Below are 26,701 nucleotides of genomic sequence, written 5' to 3' on the forward strand. Positions count from 1 at the left end.
AACCAGCGTCTGTTTACGAAAAGTCACGGGAACAGCATGGAGCTACAGATAATAGAAAATGTCATACCGTGCTGCGAACACGGGGAACAGCCAGGAACAGCCGGACTTCACAGACTCACGAACCCGGTCCTCTTACAGTATATTAGGTTACAATTGGTTGATTGATATTTTGATGCGTGGTGGTAGTTATGCAACTTCCCTTAGTCTGTATGAATTAAGAGCTTCTGGATTTATGCTCTGGGACTCCTAAACGCGTGTAGCGGAGTATTTTGTCATCCGGGACCCATCACCCATACCGAGTTAAAACAATGGCGAGGCGCAAAAGGCGCAACCTTCTGATTTGTTGCGCGTAAACCCAGCCTGGGATACAGATAAGGCTACTGCGATATAACAGGGAATCACGGCTACAAAAGCCAGTCGGAGCGAAATGGACAGCCCGACCGAGAACCCAACCAGGGCTGCGGAATATTTGAAGGAGCTTAATAACATCATCGAGACGCAGCAGGACTTGCTGGAGAGGCAGAGGGGAAGGATAGAGGAGCTGGAGCAGCAAGTGTCCGACTTGTGCGCGGAGAACGCCTGCCTCAAGGAGCAGTACCAGCGGCACCTGGCAACTTGCAGGCTGCAGCAGGGCAGCAACAGCCTGATCACACTGGGAGCCATTCAGGAAAATATCACCCAAGAAAAGTAAGAGATTATCTGCCTAATCGCGTATTATTAATTGAAGATGACTGTGCCTAACTCTATTAGCGTCCTTTGCAAGTCTCACTTTAGACAGATCCCACTCGGAGACCGAAAATTGTAGAGAGGCAAAGTCAAAATTATTGCTAAAGCGGACCAGTGCACGCACGTCCACCAGCACATTCAAATGCTACTAATGTAGGCTCTTTTGGCATCGTGTGCTTGATCCCCCCTGTGAGTGTTGTGTCCATCGGTGGTCTGTGATTTACGTATGGTATCATCACAGAAAAGTAGTGCAGTCAGTGTGTGTGTCCAACATTTTTTTTTTTTTTGACCATATATGGAAATCAGCTGTTTACACGGATTGCACTTGAATTCACTACCAAAGGGCACTTAATGGGTAAACCATTATGTTTGGTTTACAGATTAGTTCATTTTCAGTTTACGGATATCACCGTTTTCATTTCATAACTTCATAACTGTCAAATTTGTTTGTCACCAGTTCAGACATTGATATGACCCCCTCACACACTACTACACAAATGTCAATGGATATAGTGTGATGTATTGTCTAATGCAATACACCAAACATAATGAGAAGGCCCCGGAGTAGTGATTTCTGCTTTGTCATCATCAAAGCTCATTATTGTTTTTCATTACTTATGATCATTTTCATTAGTTTGGCATGTTCTAATTAGATTTAGTTTGCATCTGGTAACTTTTCCAGGCAGAGGTATGAGCTATGCCAAGGGTAGGTAGCTGTCAGTGGGCTCTTACAAAATGCATTTCATATGCATGGCCGGCATATAAATCCATGATAAATGGGTTGCATTACAACCTCTGGGGGAAGGACCAGAGTTGGGATGGAGCCATTATGCAATTAGTTCCTTATGTTTCATAGTTATGCCTTGAGGGCTGGCCCTTTCTGCAGGCAGTAGGTTAAGCCTGGGGCAGGGCAGTGCAAGGCAGGGCACAGGTAATAGAGTGTTGCATCAAGGGCTTGATAATCAGACACAGTGTGAGGATTACCCTCCTAACCCCAGTGCTTTGTTTAATGTTCACTCTCTGTTAGCTATGTTGGACTAACGGTTCAATATGCAGACCCTTAACTCAGCTGTAGACAGTCTGCAGGATCTCGTGACCATGGCTGACCTTTGTCTCCAGGGGCATATTAGTGTCATGGTGACTGGTGGTAGCAAATCAATACAGGTGACTCACGGTCTCCATGTCTTTGCTTTTGGATGACCCAGACTCATGAGAGCAGGACATACAGTATGTTAACACCGACCTTAGCTGGTCTCCTGTATAAATCCCGACTCAGCATTGTGGAATATTCTGTCTGCGGTCCCTGGAAAATCAGCCCGTCTTCACCTCTCAGTCATTCTCTCATGGTCACAGTGTCTGAGCACCATTTCAGTACTGCCCTGGAAGACTGGCATGGAGTTACTGAGCACCCTGTGATTTCTCCAATGAACCTGATGAATTATGACAGCCGTTTATAATGTAAAATAGGTTTTATGGTGGATACAGAATCCTAATTGTCATTAAAGTGCAGTGAGCCATTTAAAACATGCAGTGGTCATAAAAAAGGATGTTTCTGAGATCTGCAAAAGGTCATTTCAGCACAGCGAAAATTGGATTTTAAGAGTGAGTGCTTGAAACTTAAATTATCCATCCATCCATCTACTTGCCGCCTGTCTGGGTCAGGATCATAGTGGCAACAGGTAAGCAGGGCAGCCTTGACACTTTTCGTTCACAGCAATGTCCTACTGCTCTTGGTGGCCTGTAGCTATATCTTTAAAAGGAGGTACCAAGAGGGCATCTTCACTAGGTGCCAGAACCACCTCAACTGTTTATTGCCATTGCAGGGGAGTAGCAGCTCAACTCCAGTGTCCTTCTGGATCACTGAGCACCTTGTCGTGGAGCAAGGCCAGTGGAGAAATAGCATTTTGGCTGCTTAAATCTGCAATTTAATTTTTTGGTCTCTTGCCAGAGCCTGTGACCATAGGTGAGGGTCGGAACAAATATTGACTATTAAATGTTTTGCTTTGTGTTTTAGCTCTCTCTTACTGCCACAGTCTGATAGAGGGCACACATTACTGCAGCTGTGGCACCAAAGCAGTAGTCAGTCTTAGGAGCCCTTTTACCCTCAGTCATGAGTAAGACCTTGAGATTCCTGAACCTGTCCACTTTTATGGCAAGCCAAATTGTCCAAAGTGGGTGAAGCTTTCCAAGTTTCTAACATAACAAACATGTTTTGTTATGACAAGAGCTCAATATCTGACTACCCAACCACATCCTCTCTTTATCATAAATGTTTCACGTGTTACACCTCATCCACATTATAAGCCAGGAAACGATTACCCGACAACATTGCTTTGGGGGCGTGTCTGAAATCAAGTGAAATAATACTTATTGTCGACTGTGGTGGAAATTTTCCTTTGGCCACACCAGGGCAGGACAGTTAAGGCATGTATTAACATGCCGTAGTGAGCACCGATCTCTGGTTGGTAACATTACCTACTTGTGTTTAAAATCTTTGTAATTTCCATGCCCCCTTTTTTTTATTCAGGTCCTAGCAACTTGTGCTGGAAACATAGAGAGGGGGATACTTATCTGCTTCTAAGATAAGCCTCTCTTTGTCCATCTCTACTTTCCCCAGCATGAACATCATGGAGGTTCAGTGCAGTTTCCAGCCAATAGCAACATTTTAGAGGTTTGGTACACCTGTGAAATGTTGCTGAAATAGAGGCAAACACATTTTTTAACACAAAATGGCAACACTTGCTTCACTTGCTGGCAAATGTGAATATGTTTATTGAAACTACTGGCTTCTATTCATTTTTTTTTGCTGCACCTCCTTTCTATCATGTTCTGTTAGGTGTGATAAGGAAAAAGAGCAAGGGAATATGATAGGGATATCAGATATTGAACTCAATTTGATTAGTCATTATCAAATTTGTTATTATTTTTTTATATCAGAAATTTGTAAACATATACCCATTTTCTGTGAGAGAAACATTACCTGCTAATTTAATTGAAACCGGACACTCCTTCAGACGTAGGTGTTTCCTTAAAATCCTGTACATTAACAATACAAACAGTAGAGAGGACGAGGCACTTCCTTGTTGGTGTCCTACAGCCACCTTGAAAAAGCTTGAGTTGATGCCAAGAATGCAAACACAGCTCTCTACATAGGGTCTGAATGGCTTACAGCAGTGGCCCAGCATCACATATTCTTGCAGCACACACACACAGGCTACCTTAGGAATCATGGTGCCAGGTCTTTTCTAAACCTGCAAAACAAACATAGATCATCAAAATCCCCGGAGCCCTAAGGTGTTCTCTTTGTAACCAAGAGGTAATCTTCATTGTTTCTCATGAATCTGAAGTCTGGCCATCGCCTGGAGTCTCCTTTCAGCACCTTGGCATGAGCAGGCAGAGCAGTGCGATTCTGCCTCAATTGTTGGAACAGTTGAGGAATAACTACTGTCTCCTTTTTCAAAGGGGACCTCTGTCTGCCAATCCTAAGGCACTGTTCCTGAAACCCATGCAATAATGAAGAGACATGACAACCTCGACACCTCTGCAGTATTCCTGCGCAGATGGGAGGGTGGGCAGTGAAACTTTAGACTGCTAATTGTTGTAGGGGAGAGGACACTGCAGGCCCAATTGAATGTACGTTTTTACAATTAATAAAAGGGAAACTTTGCATCGCAGTCCTTTCAGAGCTTAACTTGAAGTTAACATATCCAGTAAGTTAAATTTTCTGCAAGGCTCTCTGTTAAATTCTTTATTATATTTTCCAGGTACTTTTCCAGAATATCTTGTGTTTCAAATCATGTTTCAACATTGTTTTGATTATTATCTTCAAAGCTCCTACATTAAAAAAAAAAAAAAATACTGCTGTGATACAGCCTTTTGTTCATCTACATATTTTCCACTGGTACTTCAGATAAATCTACATTGCTGTTCAGTACATGCAGGCTGTCAGAGATGTGGTGCAACCAGAGTTCAAAGTCACATTACATTCCACTGCCCATAGGGATCTTACACAGTTTGACTCAGATATTCTATTCGCAGATGTCTCTATGAGTTTGAAGCCTTTATTCTTCTTTACTTCCTTTGTCTTTTCACCTACAAAGTTTGGTAGCTGACAACCAATTTCCAGATTATTAGCATTCAGAATCAATGTTTGCTGCGGGAACAACATGGTGTATTTGGAACTGGCATTTCATGCATATTGTGTATGCATTAGATGCTGCTGAGCTGTGCAGCAGTAAGTGACTTCATCAGCAAATAACCCTAAAGTGACCCTATGGGTAATATGAAGCAGAGGCATAATGAGAAATAACCCACTCAGTGGGTAACACACATAGTTTCCAAAAACAAGTTAAAAAAAGTCTGCTGTTGAATGATACATCAGATTGTTTGCAGCTGTCATGGGATGTCTGCAAATGGAAGGCTTTTTTCCGCTTTATCGTCTCTCAAAAACAAAGTGCAGAGAGCAGAGAATCTGATGCACCACTGATAATGGAACTCTTGTTGCCAAGTCAACAGATTTCTCTGTGGATTCTGCAGAATAGGCTCTTGGGTAGCTTTGTTGGTCAGGTTGTCAGGCTCTGAGACTGCTACACAGGCCTTGGAAGTCATATCGGTGTGCACAGACCCTGATGTGGATCCATAAACCCCTCCACTTAGGTGATTGTAACCCCCAGGAACTGGTTAAGTAGAATCGACAGAGGACAAGATCTCATTGCCTCGGTGAGCATGTTTCTCTAGAAAAACGTGAGTACTAGGTAAAGTAACTACACGGTATGCAAACATGTTAATGTTGCTCTCACAGACACAATTTAACAGTCAGACACAACCTGGTTCCATCTATTCATGTCTTTTGAGTAGCTTGCCTTGTCAGCCCTTTAGTGTGACAGAATTTATGCTGACCATATGCAGTTTCAACAGAGTAAGCTCTCTCCTAATGGTGTGTGTTTACAGGCGCTCACTGTTAGTCTATCCTCATAAACTCACTTTGGCGTTAAGTGACAGGTAATACAAGTTACACCAAGACATCAGGTCAAAGTGTATTTGTGCATCACAGATGGTAGGTTAATATTGAACTTTTCGTCAGCAATCTAGTCAATTTGCGACCTAAACGCACGCCAAACTGCCACACTCATATTCTTTTCCTGGTTAATGAAAATAATCTTCTTTTGTGAGAGACAAAAGAAGAGTCAGTGAATGAAATGAGATTGTTTTGTCTTTGGCCTTGATAAATGTCTCTCATATGATACATACAGAATGGATCGACTGTGATCTCAACTTGTGCTCCAGGTCTTGGAGTGGAATGATGTTTGCGAGTGCTTTCATTTCTTATCTCAGGGAATGCATCTGCCAGCCCACATTAGGCATTCAAACCTTGTCCCAAGCCCGGATAGCCAACAGAGTGTAAACAATATTTGGGATGATGACGTGATCCCCGGAGAGATAACTTCTTCAACTGCAGATGACAGGGAGCTGATGTAATCACAAGTATTCTGCACAGCCCTGTTTTAAGCTGTTGAAAATGTAGTGAAACTATATCTAAACTTAGATCCTAAGCTCAAAAAATCAGAGGAAATCCACTTACTTTTCTGCAACTAAGCCTTTGAGTGATTAGATACAGTTTGTACCGTACAAGACAGTTGGATCATTGTTTCCAGTAACAATGTGGTAGTAATAGTTTTGGCTGCTTGGACTTTTTGTCTGTTGAGTGCTGCTATGAAATGGGTGGCGATCTTATCAACTCCATGTCATTTCAACTGAGCATGAAACCCAGCGAGTAAACAAACATGAAAAGTGTTTGGCTGATAAATATTGATTGACAAAGTGACAAATTGCAGCAATCCCAAATGTCTCCTTAATACTCTCATGGAGCTAATCTGAATCTGTGTCATTGCTGATGAATGAGTTGCACAGGTCCCGAGTTGTGGGTTCGGTGCGAGCTTGCTGCCAGGGTGTGTGCCAGAACAAGGCCTGGATATCATTTTTACTGGGTCATAAGAGGAAAAAAAGGCATATCTTATAAAGATGATTAGAGCGCAATCTTCTGTGTAATGGTTTGTACACATGCATTTGTATTCCACATATTCCGCAATGCTGAAGAGCTCCAAGTCGCTGAATATTGTGTTTTATTAAGTTAAAGCTACATTTGGCTTGTGCAAGTTCAAATTTATTGATGGAACATGGTACAAAAATGTGTTTAGATGTCCAGAAACAGTGATCTGATAATAGGCTTAATCTGTTATTTGTGCCTATTGCACAGCAGCATGGAGCTTTGTTTCGATTCTCATCTGGAGGAAAAGCTGAATAAATAATGTTTCTTGGAAGGGAATCATGTTGATTTTGCTTCAGAGTTCTCCAGCATGGCCTGATGTAGGCTTAATACATCATTAATAAATTCTAACTTTGGATGTTTTTTTTTTCTTAAGTTGTTCTTTTACATTTTAGAGATACTAAGAGAGATTCTTGTAATGGCATCGAGAAATCTGGGTGATGTTTAAGCCTCCGAAGCAGAGAAAGAAGAGCATAATCGCACAGTATCCAACCCACACACATCCAAGGTGACAGGCTAAACAAAGAGGCATTGTGAATGAATATCAGCAATGACAATTCATATTTTACTATTTTTTGTTGTGTAATTATTAAAATTACCTTGTTGATACATGTGTTAAGAACTGAGAGTGATAGCACAGGATGTTTTGGAATATATGCCCTTGATATTTCTTTTCAAATTTTAAATATGATTGACCCAAGTATTTATTAGAAAATATAACTGGTTTGAGCACCACACATATCTTTGGAGCATGGATCAACAAGCTCCACAAAAATGTTATTAGAATGTATGAGAAGATATTGAAATATTTGGTAGAGGTGCTTTTAGGTTGTTGATTTTGGCGTGTACTGAAGTATCTCCCCAAAGTCACTGGTGGGTTTATCGTCAATTTCCTATTGGTTACGCTGACTCCGTCTTGGCTTCTTTCACTGTAATTTGCTGCCTTACAAACCTCAGCTGCCCTTGCACAGACCCTTGGATGGAGCTTGTAGACTTGAGATTGGCAGGTTCATAAATAGTTGACCCCAAGCCAGTGTAACAGCTTTAGCATGTGTTTTGGGACCCCTTGGCAGGAAATAATGGCATGATGGAGAAAGCTGTTTCGTGTGGCCGGCGGCTTCCACTCATTCACCCAGCGATCTGCTGAACAATCAGTGTGCCAAAGCAAATTTACGAGCGCATGAACTCCCTCTCTGTTGCAAAAAAAAAAAAAAAAAAAAACCCTAATGAAATACCCCTACTAGATTAATGTCTACACCGGGATGATTTGCATTCAGGTCCTCCTATAAATCGCAAGCAATGTCCAAAGACAATTTGCAACTTGCACACAAATTCAGCCGTGTGCCGCCTTCATCTTTAATGCGCTGCACTTCTGCAATCAGCACAGCTGTCTCTTCTTGCATCTCACTGTACTCCTGCTGGAGGGAAGCCAAGCTCCACTGACCTCTTGTTCCCTCCATCAGGCCTATGAAGACAGAATTACGGTTGGTTTGTGTCCTTTGATGTGGCTTTTTGCCCCATGAGAATCGATAATAATGGCTTTAATGAGGGCTGTTACCTCTATCTGATGGTGCTCCTGGTAAAGGCCACGCCGGAGGGGGTTGCTACTTAGCATGGAGCCAGCAACCATAACTGGTGAAATGCCAAGCTCATCTCTCCACTTGCTTGACCTCAGAGAGTGAGTGTGGAAACATGCTGTTGCAGCTTGTGAATTTCATAATACTGTTTTGGAATTACATCGTGAGTATACATGTGCAGTACAGTCTGACTTCGTTTCATGCATCAAAGACCATCGGGATGGTAATCTCCCTCAGATAGACTTTTTAATTAGGAATAATTCCAGCTGGCGGGAAAGCGGATTCTTATAACCCATGCATTCTGCCTCGATGCTCTGCCTATAGAGACTTTGGGGAGATACTCCTGTAGCTAAGGTGTATTGATTTACAGGCATTCCCTTCATTCAAGAGGCTTGGTTCTCTATTTAGAAGGTTTAATAATACCAACATTAATTAGACTCCAATGGCGTTGGGATTTGTTCCCTCTGATATTGCAGCTTAGAACTTTAATTCTCCTTTTCAGTTTTTTTTTTTTTTTATCATTCTGGTGTACATTATCATCACCCCCGGTCACAGATATATGAGAAAACACATTACCTTGAATTATTGTTAATCCTCCTGTTGTTTGGATACCTGGGTTTGTTCTCAATAAGAGAAAGCAAATTATAATCGAGGCTTGGAGACGTGTGATACACAAATCATAGGTATCATAGGTATATGCTATTAAAAATAATGCTTTAATATGTTCTAGAGAGTTCAAAAGGTGGTGCCCAGTGTCCACAATATGCTCTCCTTACTTTACCCACCCTTTATTGCAAAGGAGTTAAATCCTCAACTCTACTGCTACACCCTTCTGTCACTACAAACTGTGATCAAAACTGAAGAAACATGGGGCGAAGAGTGTGTACCATTTGTTAAGGCTAAGTCCTGACCGCAGCATCCTGGGTGTGAATCCGACCTTATGCCATTTGCTGCACGTCGTCCCCTCTCTCTCCCATGCCTTTCCTGTCTCTTTCTGCTGTGACTGTCAAATAAAGCAGAGGTGCCAAAACTTAAAAAAAAAAAAAATGAAGAAACACATAACATGAGGCTAAATTACAGTTACTTGTTTGTTCTTTTTTTTTTTCACAGCTGAACCAATTATCTGCCTTGCAGCTGTCAAAACCAGCTGATGCAGCAGCTGAACTGAAGGCAGTCTGTAGCCTAGTACCTGTGGAGAGCTTTTGGAATGGCTGCCACTAGCTTTTTGCCAAGAGAGAGTGCGGTCTGTAGATCTTGGCTGATGAGGTAGAGGCTGAGTCAAGCGCTAAACACAGATAGGAGATAGGGCTCACAAACCTCTTAGTCATCATCGGTACATGTCAAACACAGCTACCTCACAGCTATCTGAAACTCTCACAAACCAACATGGTTTTAGTTTTTGTGATGTGGGACACTGTTTGGCATCATGTGGACACATCATTAGGGGCTCAAGTTTTCTCTTTGACAAGTCGTGCTTGTGTTTTTGTGTTTTTGTGTTTTTTGTTTTTTTTTTTTAGAAAAAGTGAGCCGTCAGTGTGCAGAGAATGACTGACCTGTTTAGTACTGATGCCTTTCATTAAGTGTTGGGATGTAACCTGTGTTTCCACTCAGTCTGCCAGTGCGTTCTATGTTCTGGGTTGCTTTGGCCTTTACAAGAGATTTCGGGGACTGATCTAAATCCACGCAATATGTTAAGGAATGCAGCTGGAGTGAGAATGAAATTGAGTTTCTGTGTATTCAGCCTTGGTTAGGATGGATACTTGCTGGAGCTGAGCTTGGAGAAAAGGGCAACGTGGCTTTTCAGCATGACTTAGCGATTCTGTTGAGATCTGATCATTGAGATTTGTCTTTTCATTCTTTTATGGAAATAATATCCATTAAATTGGTTGAAGCTGTGTTGCATTTTACAACAAATTCTATCCAAGCTTTTCTTGGAAATGATGAGAGTGATTTTGTCTTGGGTAAAATGATACCTTGCCCAGGCTATCACTCTTGTAACTTTGACGCATCAACCCCATCCCTAACATGAGAATGAGTGCTTCACTGGATGTCTTCTCCAAAATGAATGTGCCCTTTTGCTTGCTAATTGGTGGATCTACTTTGTTTCTGTATCCCTGCGCATGTGTGTGTGAACAAACAGACAGTGCCAAGGAGAGCTGTTGTGTAGTGATACAGAAACAAAGTACTTGAGAGTGATAATGAATCTAAAACAAACTTTTGCTGTGCATCTTTCAAAATGTTTTTTCAGCTTCATTTGTAACTTGAAATTGTGATGTTGCTGGGCCAGGTACACCTCATTTTGGAGAAGAACACTCCCAGTGGACGGCTCGATCTCTTGACAGGGAAGTAGTTGATGCATCATACTTGGAGACTCTATTACACTTAAACGGGTTCTTACCCAGATATGGATAAGAAGCCGAACTATCACCTTGAAGTATTAATTCTTGACATTTTGGTCAGAAACAGCAGGGCAAGCACTCAGATTTCAGTCTGATTTCTCCTTGGTATGCATAAGGTAAACAGAGCCAAGACAGAGATGAAATACCCTCCAATGGCCTGTCAATAAAGGCATCGCTACTGGCTTGACAGCCATACTGATGAGTGACAAAGTCAGTGTATCAATTCTCAAAGGTCCACTTGCTCCACTACTACTTTTCATGCTACTCGGCGTTTGCTTAAATAACTTATTGACTACCTGGGCACAATCAGATGAGTAGATGGTGAGAAATGAAAGTGGGTGTACAAGCAAAGGGGGAATACTCTAAAGATCGGTCCACTTCCTTAATACTGGGGCGGACAGGCAGTAGGGTCATGCCCCAGTAACTCCCCAGTGATAGATAATTAGACAGAACCATGAGGAGCATGCTGCTGCAGAGGATCACACTGACTCATTAGATCTGCTTAGCCAGACACATTTCTGCCAGCAATTAGTTGCTGATTAATACAGATCATTTAGGTCTCAGTAATATGGACGCCTGAAGTATGTACCACACTGAATGCCTTTCTTTATGCAGTTGATAGAGGAAGCAGACATAAAGGCACACATGAATGCACTTAATCAGAGTAGCACAGCCAAAATCTCCATCAAATGTTGACTGGCTTCATAACGCAGCTTATGTGCAGTGAGAGAAGTGAAATAGAATTCAGTCCAGAGAAATGGATCTTCTGAAATGTGCAACTTTAAGGTTAACACTGTTCCTCTGAGGGGCCTGTCGGAATGAGTAAGCTGTTATAGCTGACCACAGGTTTAAGTCATTGATCATTTGGTGACATTGTTGTGAATGGAAGCAAGAGGCACAAAATTGTGAAAAGTGCTGCCATATTTTCGATTAAAAGTTTTGTAAATTCAGTATTATTTCTGATACAACTTACTCTTTTTCATCACAGCTTAGAGGGGTATGTTTGTTCAGTAAAGCCTGAAAGTTTTCATAGCTGTCACGCTTGCTGCCGAATGATAAGTTCAATAAATGCAAAAACTGTTTGGGCGACTTCTGAAATAACTCTGGTTTAAGTGGTTCAGTTAAGGACTTGGTAAAGTTTGTTATGGAATTCCTGCTATGTTAGCTTCTTCAAGCATAGTTTGTTGTAAATGATAAATTCACTGCTGCATGTCCTGACTTTAAAGTTGAAGGAAGAAAAAAAAGGAAACAGCCAATATATAATGCAGTAATGTTTTTCGAAAGTAGAATAATCTCCACTACACATTCACACGCTCCAATGCTCTTACTTGGAAAACTAATCATCACTCACACACCTTGTACAAACTGTAATTACCTGTGGTTTTCTTATGCATTTAAGGAGAGGGGAAATAGTTGCACACATGTTTCCTTTATTACCTCAGCTTTCAGGTTTTCTTATTGATGCTGTAATGAGGGTGGTAATGTAATGAAGTGCTAGAAGCCATTTTTGGTCTTTAAGGCTTAACCCTACTGAATATTTTACAGTGAAAAACAAATAATGAGTATATAATTACCTTAGAACAGGTCCTCACTGAATGAAACAAAGAAAATAAAGTAGCTTTAGGGAAGAGTTTCCAAGCCTATGTGACATTTGAAAGAACAAAAATGAAATGGAAATATTTAAGTAGAAATAGGCTACACATACATCCAAAACACGGGTACATAGACAGCAGTGCAGTGAAGTTTGAATCACTGTAGCTGTGTTGTCTGCAGTAGATGATGTTCTAGTTCAAAGGAAGCATAGCAGCAAGCTATTATCAAACAAGCAGACGGGTGCACTTCTGCAGTCGTGTCCAGTTGCACTTACTCTTGCAGAAAAGCAGATTGATAAACTCTGAGTCGGCACTTTTTTGCCCTGTTCGCGGGTGTACCCACTGTCCACTTCCTGCCTCTCGACAGGAAGCAGGCTGGTCTCACTGCAACAAACTCCTTGTCTCTGACCCACAGAAGAAAACATACACAGATGTATAGAGAACACATGCATGCGCGCGTGCGCATGCACACACACACACACACACACACACACATACATGGAGTTTAGAGAGAGCTTTGAAGAAGCGGACATGACAGTGGAGATGGCAGTGTAAGATTAGGTTCCAGGAAACAGCTGGATTGAAGTCTTCCGTTGGCCAGTGGAGATTTGGTTTCTCAGGAGGTGACGGGGGATCCACCAATCATAAAGCCTGCAGAAGTCTTCCTGTGGAAGGATACCTCCAGTGGGATCTGACATTTCATGCATTATTAAAGGGCCTTGTGAAATGTACCTGAATGAATGGACAATGAAGAAGGAAAGAGTGTAAATTGCATTCCACTTTCTTTATACCTATACATACATTGTTAAAATGATATATTCTGCGTAGATCAGGCTATGGATCTGGAATACAGTGATATGATGTTGATGAGATCAGCATGATCTCATCCTCCCTGATCTGCAGAGATCATTGCCTTGGTCATGCTGGCAGCTACACCTGTTGTGCTACTTAAAGAGAGTTGGCCTACAGGTCAGGACTGGGCCCTTGCTAATTTCACCATTTACCGTTAATATTTGTGACTTCCTTTTTGTCTTACCTAAATAATAGACGCTGTCAAAAATTATTCATGATCGCCATATCAAAACCTTGCAGGCTACTGTAGCCTGGTTGTGTGGTTGGTTTTTTACATCTGAGAGTTCTAAAAGCCAAGCTAGAACGAACGAGTCAGAACCAGAACGCAACGCACGCAGTCACTCACGTCAGAGTCATTTCTAGCTAACTTGTGACAGTCTATCTAACACTACTAGAATGGGGAAGAAATTGGGAGCACTAAAAAGAAAATAAAGAATTAAAAAAGATGCAGCAGATACAAACCAATAAATACATTTTTCAAAAATAAAGTTGAATCCAACGTTAGTGAGGAGGAAAGTGAGGAGGAAAGTAAAGTAAAGTAAGAGCAAATCAGAACACATTGACAGTCATTGACAGATTTAACAATTTAAGCTAATACTTGTAGGCTACCAACCATGCAGGATGAAGTTGCTGAAAATCGTTTTGCTAGTCTATAAATGTATCATGCGCACACAACCTGAAATGAATGCAGTGCTCTTTCTTGTAGGGCAATAATTGAAAAAGGCGCACCTCTCCACTGTGCGTCACATCGTTTTTCCCAAACTGGTTTTTATTACCTCTGAGGTCTGGGTTAAGAATTTGACAGGGGGCCCTGTTGATCAATAACCCACGGGGAAAAAAGTGAAATTACGCCACAGGGTCAGGACAAAGCAAGGATGAGGATCCTTAACCGGCTCTAACTTGGAACAGGGTCATAATTTCCTGAGACTCTGGTCTCACTAAGCTGTGACGTTATCCACACTGCAAGTGATGAACCTCCTCGTTATCATTAAGTTCTGTTGAGTTACATTATGATGTGTTGAAACTACACGAAGGTCAATTATTATGTTATCATGATGTGTTTAAATTTTGTTTTAGGAACTTCATACAGTTGTTTGAAGGAGATAAAATAGATATTAGAGAGAGAAGTATGAACGGATTAATTTCCTAACACTATAACATAACACCACAATTAAAACTAAAGATCAAGAATGTTTTTTAATGAACACAAGTACTTATATAAAAATACAATCAATATAATCATGACTTCCTAATAATTTGAATTGTGTTTTTATTCAAATAATCACTATCGATGACAGGAACAAAGTAAAACGACAACATTTCGATTTTGGACGACTTACAATGGACAATGATGCCATTGTTCATTGCCATGTTCCATTGTCTTGTGCCAATTCAGTAGATATCGCTCAAGCCTAGTATGAAGGATAATTATCATCTGTTGTCACCTTCACCTTTACCAGGCCAGTTGGTCAGAGATGTATGACACAGAAACTCCACTTGACAAGCACTGGCTGCTATCCCACACTATGTAAGCTGAAGCAGACTGTATATCTGTCTTATGGGCAAATGCGTCTGTCTCGTGGAATGTTCTAGAAATAGCCCAGGCCCAGTCAAGAGTCTTCTCCTGAATGACAGGATTTATAGAGTGTTATTATTACTGGGAGGGAGAGAGAGAGAGAGAGAGAGAGGAGCTGTCCAGGGTTCTGACCACTGGTGCCTTGTCACTGTCCTGATACAGTAGGGAGCTTTGGTTTGCTGCAGGCTCTGAGGCTGCTGGCTCTGCATGACTTAGAGGGTAGCAGCTTTAAAGATCAACATTTTATCATCCAACAAAAGATTTGTGGGATGTGGTTGGATCGTGGCTTTTTTTTTTTCTCCAGCGAGGCATTGTATATACAGCAATCGATAGCTTTAGTAATTGCCATTGGATCTGGGCTGCAGTATGTATGTCAATGAATCTCGCACTACCAGTGCATTATATTGACCTTGCGCTACTTGTCAACTCAACATGATTCCAGTAATTCCATGGGGGTTTGATCTAATAAACTCACCACCACTTTGATGTATACTGTTGCTTGTTCTGTTCTTTAAGGAAGTTTTATGAATGTTTATTCTTTTTTGGTTGATATAACAGACACTGAGCAGCAGAGCAGGTGTTTAGCCGAGAGAAAAGATCTAAATTAGATTGTTTGAGAAAAGAGAGTGAGGTAGCCAGCGAAAAAAGAAACCAAACAAGTAAAGTAACAAGTAATGAATTGGCTGCAGCCTTACACAGTAGAGATGATCATTACCTCTTCAAGCCAACTCAACCAAAGCTGAACAGTACACCCATCATAAGGAAAACTTTGGCAGCTGCATTAATAGTATAGCCAGTGTCGCTCAGTTTCACTGGAGTAGTTTCACCATAAGAATCGCGTTGTGCAGAGTGGATTGAGGTGACAAGAGGCCTCATTAATTCAACCTGATGTAGCCAGCTTTATTGGCTCTTAGTTCCATGGTTTGGAGAACTGTAGAAGGCACACATCCTTGCTGTTGTCATTTCTTGCAGTCTATATGAAAGAGCTGCCGTGCAGTCACAAGGCAGAGCCAAGAGAGTTCAGGATGTTTGAGGGTAACTACGTGATAAAATGCACATGGCTAAAGATATGTTAGACTGATGGCCGTATGCGTGAGCGATGTATTTTTCAGGATGCCTGACTTGTGTATAAACAAAATACTTAAAAAGTTCGGATGTAGCCACAATGTCCCGAAAAATTTCTGCTGTATACAAATGGCCTAGGGCTGCACAGGTAATCGAAATCACACTAAAATCACATCAATATGAATAAGTGCAGTATCCAAATTAGGGCAGCTGCAATGTTTTGATAAAGATTAAATGTGACAGTATACCATTATAGATGAAGCATTGTTGAGTTACAGAGACACCCTGACTTAGAAGTGATCTTCTTCAGGGGAAAAAAAATAGTTTGGTGCAGACCTCAGGAAAATCCTCATTTTGCTAGTTTTTTTTTTTTTTTTTTTTTTTTTTTTCAGTTAAAATGAAAATTGTAACTTGCAATATGTCAAAATAATCACAATATGATGTTTTTTTTAATTTATTGTGCAGCCCTAAAATAGTCATAGTATGACATCCTTATGGACACAGTGTTATCTTTTCATATGTGGTTCATGCAGTAACATATTTTGTTGTGTCTTGTCTTTGTAGCTGACATAGTGCAGGTAGCTTCACCAGATGACCTCACGCATTAGCACAAGAGAATTTTTTATCACCTCCATATGTGCAATAATCTTCGCCTTTGTTGCACCTTAAGGTAAACATGAGGTCATTTCTTTGGTCACGAAATGAAGATGCTTCATAGTGCAGCATCTGTCTGCAATACAGCCAAGCTTGGCTGCTTTTTAACTGCAGTTGCTGAATCCAAGGATAGTGATCAGTGGGGCATTTTATGAGGTTATATTACACGTCTTTAGGAATGTATTTATTACTTGCATACTGCAGTATTCTTGTTCTCAACAGCGTAATTGAGCAAATTTCTTTTTTGTCTTTCAGGTCTGAATGTGACGCTTCCAGAATGGTCAGGTATGTCCAAGTCTTTTGAATGAATGCAGTCATAATGTGCTTAGGGATGTACATCAGCATGAATTGTATGCATTTAAGTGCTTTGAGGAAGAAATGGCATTGTCCTCTGTCTTTTGGTTTGAGTGTATTTGCTGACTCCACATTTGATCCCTGTGCTACCCAGGATGAATGATTGTCCTCTGTCTGTAGGGTTGTGGCAGGCCTGTTGTCGTGCCTGTTATTGGTGCTTAGAGCCATTACTGTGGGCAAAATTACGTGTTTGTGTGTTGGGTGCATTCCAAGGTCATATAGTTGTTGGCTATGTGGACCCTTGTGGCTGGAGATTTGTGGGGATGCCACCGTTGACAGACTTAAGATGTGGGCTGATTTTAAAACCGTAAAATGGATCCATCGTTGATATGAATATAATCTAGAAATATGACTTCCACAGAAAGTGTAAACAGGCGTTGTAAACAGCCGTGTCTAGACACAGAGTTGAACAGAGTGCAGCGGCGCCTGTCCTGTGCTTTAGTGAAGTGTGTTCAGGACATCTCTGTTCTTTCCTTGGGTGGTCCATGTTCTCCCCAGGCCTCTTTTCTTCTGCTCTAAATGTCCCATTACAAAGTCAAGGGGTAAGGAGAGGTCCACAGCTTGGAGATGTGAACCAATCTTTATCTTGGGGCCATGACAGTAATTGTCTGTGCGTGTGTGTATGTGTGTTACACCCATGTGAGGTCTGTTTGCCCATTTAGCATCACCCTTCAAACATCAGTATACTAAAGGAAAAGAAAAAAATCTATTTAGAAAATATGTTTTATTTTCTAAATATACAGATCTTATAATCTGTTTAGTATACTGTGCATTTAAATTCTGTAAAGCACTTTGCAGGAAAGATTATTGAAAATGAGAGTGTTATTAATTCTAAAACTGGCTCAGTTCAAATCGTTAAAGTCATTAACAGACATGTAACCTCGGCACAGTTTTAAGCATACACATACAGATATCTGTAAATATTGACATTTTTAAGGAGCATCATTTCTCAGAAAAAGGGGGCTGCTGGCTCTCGCCTGTCCTGTAGATAGGCTTATTGAACAGTATGCTCTCTAGTTACAGCCCTGAGTCACGTAACTGTGTTGAGTTTATCTTCACTAACAGTGTTGCGTACCTTGCTGTGGGTGTTCCCAAAGAGGGACCAGTTGGGCTCAGATGCTGCTGATAATGGTGGGATTTGAAAGATAACACTAGCAATGATAGACAAGGTGAGGTCCCTTCCATCAGGGTGATGTTGGCTGGAAGCATCCCATATGTAACTAGCTCTGTACATGCCATCCTTGGTTTTCAATTTGGCTAAACCTTCTAGAAACTTCCCTTCATCGGCATGAAGCTGCTGTGTCAAAGCAGGCCAAGGTTTTCTTTTCATTAGATAGGCTGTTGCACTCTTTCGGTCTAGTATGTAGCCAGCTGCACGAAAAGCTATGCAATTCTGAATGAAATCGATAAATGCCTCCGCTGTAAGCAGTGAAGATAACAGAAATGCAACACTGATCTTATCCTGCAAATTGGAGAAAAGCCTTAAGACATCAGACAAGAGAGCTTCACCCCCCTCAATTGACGTGACCAGATTTTCTGAGAGGAAATCCGGGGACTGAAATTGTATGCCCCATTAAATGAGTGTGAAAGCCTTTCACAAATGTTTAAACACAAGAATTCTGATGTTGATCCAGCGTCAGTGACCGGACATTTAAATATATCATTTCAATAATTATATTCTTGAAGTATTCTTGAGTATTCTTGTATTTTTTCTAGATGTCAGTTTTAAATGTCAGTTTTTTCTCATTTGTTTGCAATTAAAATTATTTGAATTGTTGCCTTTTTTTTTGCAAATATTCCAGTAATTTTTTGACATTGCTTTACTATGTATTTCCCTGTTTTTATGAACAAAATCAAGTTAATTTTACATCGACCCAGCGTCACTGATCTAACGGGTAACTTGTTCAATGTCTGCAAATGCATGTCCTTTGCTTTTGTGGTAGCCAGGCATAAACAAAAAGAAAAAAATTACACTTCCCAGAACACAAGATGCAAATTGAGTGTCCACTGAATTGGACATCTGGTCACCCTACTCTCAGTACAAGATGCAACTGAAGAAAGTAATGCCAGGCTGCTCAGCATCACTCAATCAAGCATCAATCAAGCACACTTGATTTCATATATGAGGTGGTCTTTGCATCTTCTTGAATTCTCCTTAAATTTCACAAATGTTGAATTACCAACAAAAGTTTCTGAAAATCAGTTGGAGTATTTTAAGCTCTAATATTATAACCGTATAACCTATTATAACATACCTCTCACAGACCAAAATAGCTCTGATTCTTGGACAGTTCCTGTTAGGGATTCTTGGAACCAAGATGCTAACTAGCAACCCGGCCCACGTTTATGCCAGTTTGTGAAGTCACTGCACCATCAACAGTGGGCGATTATCCCTTCAATCTTTTCCTGAAATTCAGAAGATGTCCAAATTGAAAGCATAATTTTGTTTTTTCAGCACACCACTGCACACTCTCTGTCTTTCCCTTTAGAATAATACATGTCCAGTCCTGTTGTTGTCATGGTTCCCACTGCTGTCCTACTGTTTTTTGGTTCAAAATTAGGTTTGTAAACCGGAATGGAACCTGCTCTTTGTTGGTGGAAAAGCCCTGTCAGCAGCCTTTGTTTGTGATGGGCTATTGATGAACATCTATAGGGCTCTATACACTAAAAATCAATAAACTGAATCACCCTCTTTCTTATAAGGAAAGGTAGCACAAATCTACCACACATTGTGTGCTCTGTAACCTAAAGGCCTCTTCTGTTAAAAATGCATGTTGAAAACAAAACCGTTTTGCAAAACTCGGTTGCATATTGTAGAGAAGCTCAACAGCATCCAAAAATGGTAACATTTTACACCAATGGCTAGATTTAAGTATAATTTACTTGCACTATGTATACATGAGCTGAGCTGCACTGCACGCCTCCCCACAGACCACAGAGAGCAGTTAGCCCCTACCACAGCTTATTCCTCCGCCTCTAATGCTTTCCCCTGACAGAGATGGCTGTATTATACATGTAATCATTCAGCAGAGGAATTTAAAGTGAACCACCAACCAACTTGAAGTTGCTGTAACCACTGCTGTGAATTTCACTATCAGTCACAAGGTTTATCTTGGCGCAAAGTACTCTGTTGTATCACAGCTCAAAGCTGTTTAGTATCATTACAACTGCTTGGCACATCACTGACAACACGTGCAGACTCATAACGATGTACATGCCTCACCCTCTTAATATGCCACATGATATAACTGAGCAGCGCTGTTTAGAGTTTTGTATGTTACATGGCTTGGTCAGTCTCAGTTTCATTAATAATGGAAAAGCCACCAAACTTGGCACAGGACGCTATAAATAAATAAGCCCTGCTCCCAAAGGATTGCTTTGCTGTGGTGTGGTAGCACTGTGTGTGTGTGTGTGTGTGTGTGTGTGTGTGTGTGTGTGTGTGTGTGTGTGAATGTGGAGAGATGGGCCTTGTCAGCATTGGGGGATTATTCTCATACACACTCCCTGAGAGGGGAATAACAACATGGTGGTGTTTAATTGGTCTGCTGTTCTGTAATCAGAATGGATGGCTTCATTCAGATGTGATTACAACGTTGGTGAGAGAGGCAGGCGAGCGCTCAACAGCCTCACTGACCTGGTTTTATTGGATTGTTGTCAGTGAATGTCTGATGATAAGGTGTTCTCCCACCCTGTGATGCACTTTTCTAGAGTAGTCGTTCATAAGCCCAGGCTAGCACTGCAGAATAATCCAACACCCTATCACTATTGCAGGGGGACAGAAGGATGGTCCTGTCTGAGTGTGTGAGAAATAATTGAGTACTTTTTTGAAAGTCCATTCGTGCTCCTGTTATTTATAGCGGTTTGCTGTACTTGTGTCCATTGAGCTTGTATATTGTGATGAATGGGGATTGTTTTCTGTGGATTGTCTGAGAAATGAGAGGCTAATTGAAATTTCACAGTGTTTGGAATGTTATATCCATGACCGCGAGCCTTGTGTGTCGTGCATTTTCTGTCTTTTTTTTTTTTTGTTGAACATGTTTGGCTGGATGGTGTGAGCATAAGGGAGAGCCAGAGCTGGCTTTCACAGAGCTGCAGCAGTGGCAGACTGGAGGTATTCTGGAGAGCTTTGGCAGGATCTGTGGCTTTTATTTCCCTGCAATTCTCAACGGGGGAGTTGGGGAAACAGTGAGACGGATTATAAAACCTCCCCATTATTATAGCGATTAGAATGAAGAGAACAAAGCGTGGCTGGGCTGTTGTTGTGGAGGTCAGACCTTCTCTCAAAGTGTGTCTGTCTGAAAACAATACTACTAAGGAAAACGCCACCAATCAATTCAAACACTAATTCAGGCCAACTTGTTGTTCTGCTCAGTGCAAAGCCTCTGTTGCATCATTAACAAAATACAATGAGATGCAAAACGAATTAACACGCAATTTGATGTGGAGGCGACTGCTCTCTAGCAACTTGTGCTCTTTTGCTTTAAGCAGATGAGCCACTCGATAGGTGTCGAATAGTAATGCAGGTTTAGCTGTGGAACTGCAGTTTATGCAGAGAGGATATTTTTTTTTATGACAAGATTACTATGCAGAGACTGAACTGTGGTTAATTCATTTGAAATGTAACCTAAAAAGAGCTTGCTCGTCCCCTGGTTCAGTGACAGGGCCGCTCAAGCTCATCGTGCCTTTCTGAGAGGAGAGTTTACAGTGCTGTAGGATCATGCAAGCCTATCGTCTCTTCTCGTCTCCTTCACCATCTCCCGTTGCTATGGAGAGAGATGCTCAACTTTGATGGCTAGGACACCGAACCTACTGTCTTTGTCCTTGAGTGTTCCCTTTTGACAGGCCACGTGACTAAACCGGATTTCAGCTCCTCTACAAGCAGTGCACTGAGAGTAGCGCTCCCTTACCCAGGAAATTAACAAAACATAGTTTGTTGTATGCAGTGTATGGTGCTGAAAGCAGTACGAGTATGACATGGTTAACATCTTGTGACTCTGTGGTGGAAAATAGCTGCTGTTTTTTATGAACGGCGTGTCTGTGTGCGAATCACTTAGCGCAGTGGCAGGTCTGAAACAGTCTCTCACTGCTTGACTCTGCGGCACTATCAAAGTAACTCATGGAAGACAGGAAGAGAATTTAGACTAATTCAGGGTTCACAGCTCCCAACTCAGCCAGAGCAGAGACATTTGCATTTTTGAAATTAATAATTCATTATGCCGAAACAGCAGCAAATGGCACCAGCCGTGATACAATTAGCCATTGATATTAGTCAGGCCCTCAGTGCAGGACTGTGATTTTCCATGCACATTGAGTCTACAGGAGAATGTTTGCATGCAGGATACAAACATTAGTAAAGAACAAGGGGGCTTTATTGTATTATTTATTTTGCTTCAAATGTTCTTTCAAACAGCATGACTGTGGAACAGAGGTGAAGTTGTATAGATTGCTATTTTCAGTGTGGTGTTTAATTGAATGCTGGCAGACTTGGCTACTTTCCAAATGTTAAACCAATTAGCAGTTATTCTCTCAACATAAATGCAGTGTATTGCGACATAAAATTGATAGCTATAATTCTATTATGGGGGACAAGTTGATGGTGTTCTCTGTTGAGCCATATGTGCATTTCTGTTTTTGATGAAAGCCTCAGCGCCTGGGAGATAGAAGAGGGTGTTGGTGTCTGACAATAAAGTTGACAGTTAGAGAAATGAGCCTGGTCTGTCTCAGGCTCACTGAGAACCCTAGCAGACAGCAGATGAAAGAGAAATGTCTCTGTGGAGATGGTAGCTTGCTACATTAAAAGAGAGGAAAAATGTCTCAACAAAGGTCAGAGGAAGACGAAACTGTCGTAAATGTAGCACACCACACCACACATGAGCTATGAAGCCACACAGACACCACAAAGGAATGTATCCCATGTCTCAGTAGATATTAAATAACCTTATTCTTTTCTTTGATGTTGTCATTTTACCTTTTTCACATGCTGAGATTTACAAACTTAACAGAGTGTTCTCTCCAGCCGAACAGAGGACTTGGGAAACTTGGGGTGGGGGTTGTAGATTGACATTTCTCTCACAGTGCTGCCATTGGTCAGACCATGCAAAAAAAATGGATAATTAATAAATTTTGGACACAAAATCTTTTAACTCCTTAACGTTTTACCCCTGAAACACTATAAATAAATTAAAAAATAAATAGGCGCCTCACCAAAACACAATATTTATTAAAGATTTATTACTATAATGACCTGACACATAGTGCTGAGCTGCATTTCCAATCAATCTTTAGGTTTCCAGTGTTCTATTTGGCATCTACTGTAGGTCTTTACTATCTGCTGTTGACCTTTAATGGTACTTAAATAGAACAATTGCTGCTTTATGATAGCATTTTGTATTCATCTTGAGAAAAGAAAGACTCATACGAATGAGAACAGCTCTTATAATAATGAGAAAGGCTTTCATAATTAATGAGAAATCCCAGCAGTTTTTACTTCTAAATGAACGCAAACAGAGACTGTAGTTTATAATGTCAAACTGTAATAATTTAAACTGTGCTGTTACAAATGGAAATGGCTGGAAAGCAGGTAATGCAGTGTACAGTAGGCCTTTTGTGTGAAAAAGGAAGTACCTACTGGTAAAGTCGTGAAAGCTACAAACCCCCCAGTAGGAAAGTTTACAGGAAGATGGATGATTTCAGTGCAGGGTACTCTTCACACACTGAAAGGTCCTTTTCCCATTATTCCCAAAATGCACATTAAGGACTACAAATGCCCCTCCTTGCCAACAGACTTGGAAGTGTTTTGTTCAAATATGGTTTGTCCTTCTCTGCAGGAGACATGCCTCTCTTCCTGTCGAGGTCACAGAGAATCCTGGAAGCTTGGTGTCCGCCGGCTGCCGACGAGTCTTCCCCTGCCGCAAGTGGAAGTCTGCTTCCTTTGGGTACAGTAAAATGTTATTGTTTTTACGATTATGTGCTGACGGTTAAGTTTGGTTGCATGAGCATTACAGACTTTACAGTACTGTAGCGGCGCAATGTGTTTCTCATCTTGATCTTGCCTTGTTAACATCTAAACAGCATCACCGCTCACATCTGCACCCTGGCAGTTAACCCTGTCTGAGATAGATAAAAGTGGGCATGACAGCTTGACAGTTGCCAACCTTGCTGTGTTGCAAGGTTTGAGTCTCTGCAGCTTTTCTCCAATCATCAGGTTCTTATGACACAGCACTTTCAGTTCCGCAGCGTTGTTTTCCTGACGCTCACAATAAACTCCAAAGACCAAATGTACTGTATGAGGAGCTCATTAGGCTGAGCCCTAATGAAATATGATGCTTGTGTATATAAGCCTTCACTGCCACTCGCCCATTAGCTCCTGCAGAGCTTGAAGCCTGCGAGTGGCTCTCAGCAAACAGGGGATATATGAGCGAGATGAGAGTGCGGAGAGCCACCAGTGGGACAGACTTAGGGGCTTCAAAAGGCTGATGAGAGTTTCAAAGACGCCTCCTAGTACTTTTGTGTGCTTCATCATCAAATAGCTATGTGCTCCTACTCCATAGCCCACACTTGGCTCATCTGCAGCCCAAAAATAAATCCCAATGCATATTGGGCACATTTTCTATTTTTAACGAGCTGTGTTTAGAAGTTTCTGATGAGTAAGAACATCTGTGGGTGTTTCAGGCCTGGGTAATGTTACAAAAACTGAGGAGTATTATTACTTGTTGATGAATGTCTCACTTATCTGTGTTCTCTATTTGTCTCTGTGTAATTCTGGTGCAGTGGCTGTTTCTCAAGCCCATCTGAAAGTTAATAGGTTAATGGATCATGACAGCAAACAAGATGAAGGCGGTGATCGGAGGTTGATTGTTTTCCTCTCCAGCTTGGCAGTGTTGTTTGTTTTTGTTTACCCTCACTCATTGCACACACTGTAATAATTAGCCTCTAATTGCAAATCAAATGACAACACTGTATGTGAATATGCCCTCATCAAATAAGCGATAATTTGGACTGTTTGCCATTTGCTCATTTGTTTTAGTTGGCTGCACAATTGATTTGGCCCTCAGGTGATTATCAAATTCTAAATATTAATTTCTTCTGATCATGTCCATGGCACTGACAAATTATTCAAATATGTGATGCTGATTTGAAGGTTTCATTTAATAACAGTGTTCGGTGGCCACCAGTTCTTGCAGTTGGTTCGGGATCCTGATCGTACTTATTATACAGTGTTCTGCAGTTCTATTGTGAGGCCAGCAGTGAATTTGAATGGGTGGCTTAAACACGGAAAGAATGTCCTGTTGTCTGTGACAGTTTCTCTCTGTCTCTGTCTCTTCGTCTCACACACACACATACACAAATACACACATACAAAGGGTGACACACATAATCGTTCATTGTGTTCCTCTCAGTGCAGGGAAAGAAAGATGAAATGACAGAACTGAGTGAAAGTTAGTTTAACAGATTAATGTGTGACTCAAACAGAAAGTAAATTTAGTCTGAAGGCCTTGGCCATACCTGTGTTATTTATCTCCACCAGGTGACAGCCTAGAGGAGATTGTGTGTTTGGTTGTGTGTGTCTGTCTGTATGCGTGTCAGGTTAGATTGTCAGTGTATGATGATCACTGTTAAGCTTGCTCAACCACCAGTGTGCTGTCTCTCTCTCCTTGTATATTGATGGTTATATGACATTTCACTACTTTTTTCACAATAAAAGCCCTGGATGTATATACTGTGTAACTGCCTATAAGAGGGATCGTAAATTCACTAAGAGCATTTTACTCATAGGTAGCGCTAATAAGAGGCAAGGCATGATAATTGAAATATTATGCTGAAGCTCTTTGTGAATTACTTGGCTTGCTGATTGTTAATCGGAAGCAATAGCTAGCAGGTTGTTTTGCGAAGAGAGACTGAGCAAGCGAGAGAGGCAGCTGAGACACCACGCGGAAAAGACAGAAGCCACTGGCACTTCTTATAATTATAATGCCCGACGCCAGCAGTGCTCCGACCGTTTCCTGAATTTGTTTTGCCTGTCTGTGTATTTTGCCTCTACAGGGTCACCAAGTCGGTCCTTCACTTCATTCATTGCCTGGCTCGCTCGACCGCCGCCGTTTTCTTTCTGTCTCTCATACTATCAGGTCGCTGTGACGCTCCCACACTTCATTCACTGTCTAGCTTGCTCTTTTTTTTTTTTTTTAATCCTTTTGTGGCCTTGTTAGCTTCAATGGTGGGTGAAAAAATCCAGGACAGCGTGTTACATTTTTTTTGGGTGAGTTTACACACTGCTGACAATAAAATCAACAGAACACAGAGCAGACACATGGGAAAAACACAACAAATCAAAACACTGTAAAAAGTATGAACGTGGGGAGTCAAAGTAGGTTACATAGCCTAAAGCCTGTAAAACTGTAAAAAATGTGGGTGAGAGAGAGACATGAGTTCTGTTGAAAGCCATATGACTTCTGGCAAGCAAGAAATCACCGACATTATACCACTGGTATAATGTTTGTAATAAAGAGAAAAACATACACATGCTTTGGGAGTTTCAGGGTATATTTTCTATACTGTACTGTACTGTATTGTATTTGAATCATGCAGTAATTTGTGATTTGAAAAGTGTTTGACTAAACAATTGGCTGCTAGGTCTCTCCTGAGTTGTGGTCAGCACATAGGGTAGCCTACAGTCTGGAAAAGGGGCGATACACCTGGAGGAGATGTGCACTCTACTAAGTGCACTCTTGTAGTTTACATGATGTTTTAAAGGTTCATTTGCTAGGGGGCATTGTTGACTTTATTTGACAGTTTAAATAGATTGACAGGAATGACTGGGATAGAGAGGGGGATAACCTGCGGCAAAGGTCCTTGACCAGATT

The 26,701-nt window shown here is 41.2% G+C and overlaps 1 protein-coding gene across 2 annotated transcripts in view; it reads left to right on the forward strand.

Moving 5' to 3' along the window:
• iqsec1a (IQ motif and Sec7 domain ArfGEF 1a) overlaps positions 1 to 26,701 on the forward strand; it is a 96,241-nt gene continuing 69,540 nt past the window's right edge. For both annotated transcript variants that reach the window (XM_030055680.1, XM_030055683.1), the window contains exons 1-3: positions 1 to 687; positions 16,743 to 16,772; positions 23,669 to 23,776. In XM_030055680.1, coding sequence (XP_029911540.1) covers positions 428 to 687; positions 16,743 to 16,772; positions 23,669 to 23,776 — 398 coding nt within the window. In that variant the 5' untranslated portion in view covers positions 1 to 427. The remainder of the gene's footprint in view (positions 688 to 16,742; positions 16,773 to 23,668; positions 23,777 to 26,701) is intronic.

The sequence above is a fragment of the Myripristis murdjan genome, chromosome 7, assembly GCF_902150065.1.
Source record: "Myripristis murdjan chromosome 7, fMyrMur1.1, whole genome shotgun sequence".
Taxonomy (NCBI): domain Eukaryota; kingdom Metazoa; phylum Chordata; class Actinopteri; order Holocentriformes; family Holocentridae; genus Myripristis; species Myripristis murdjan.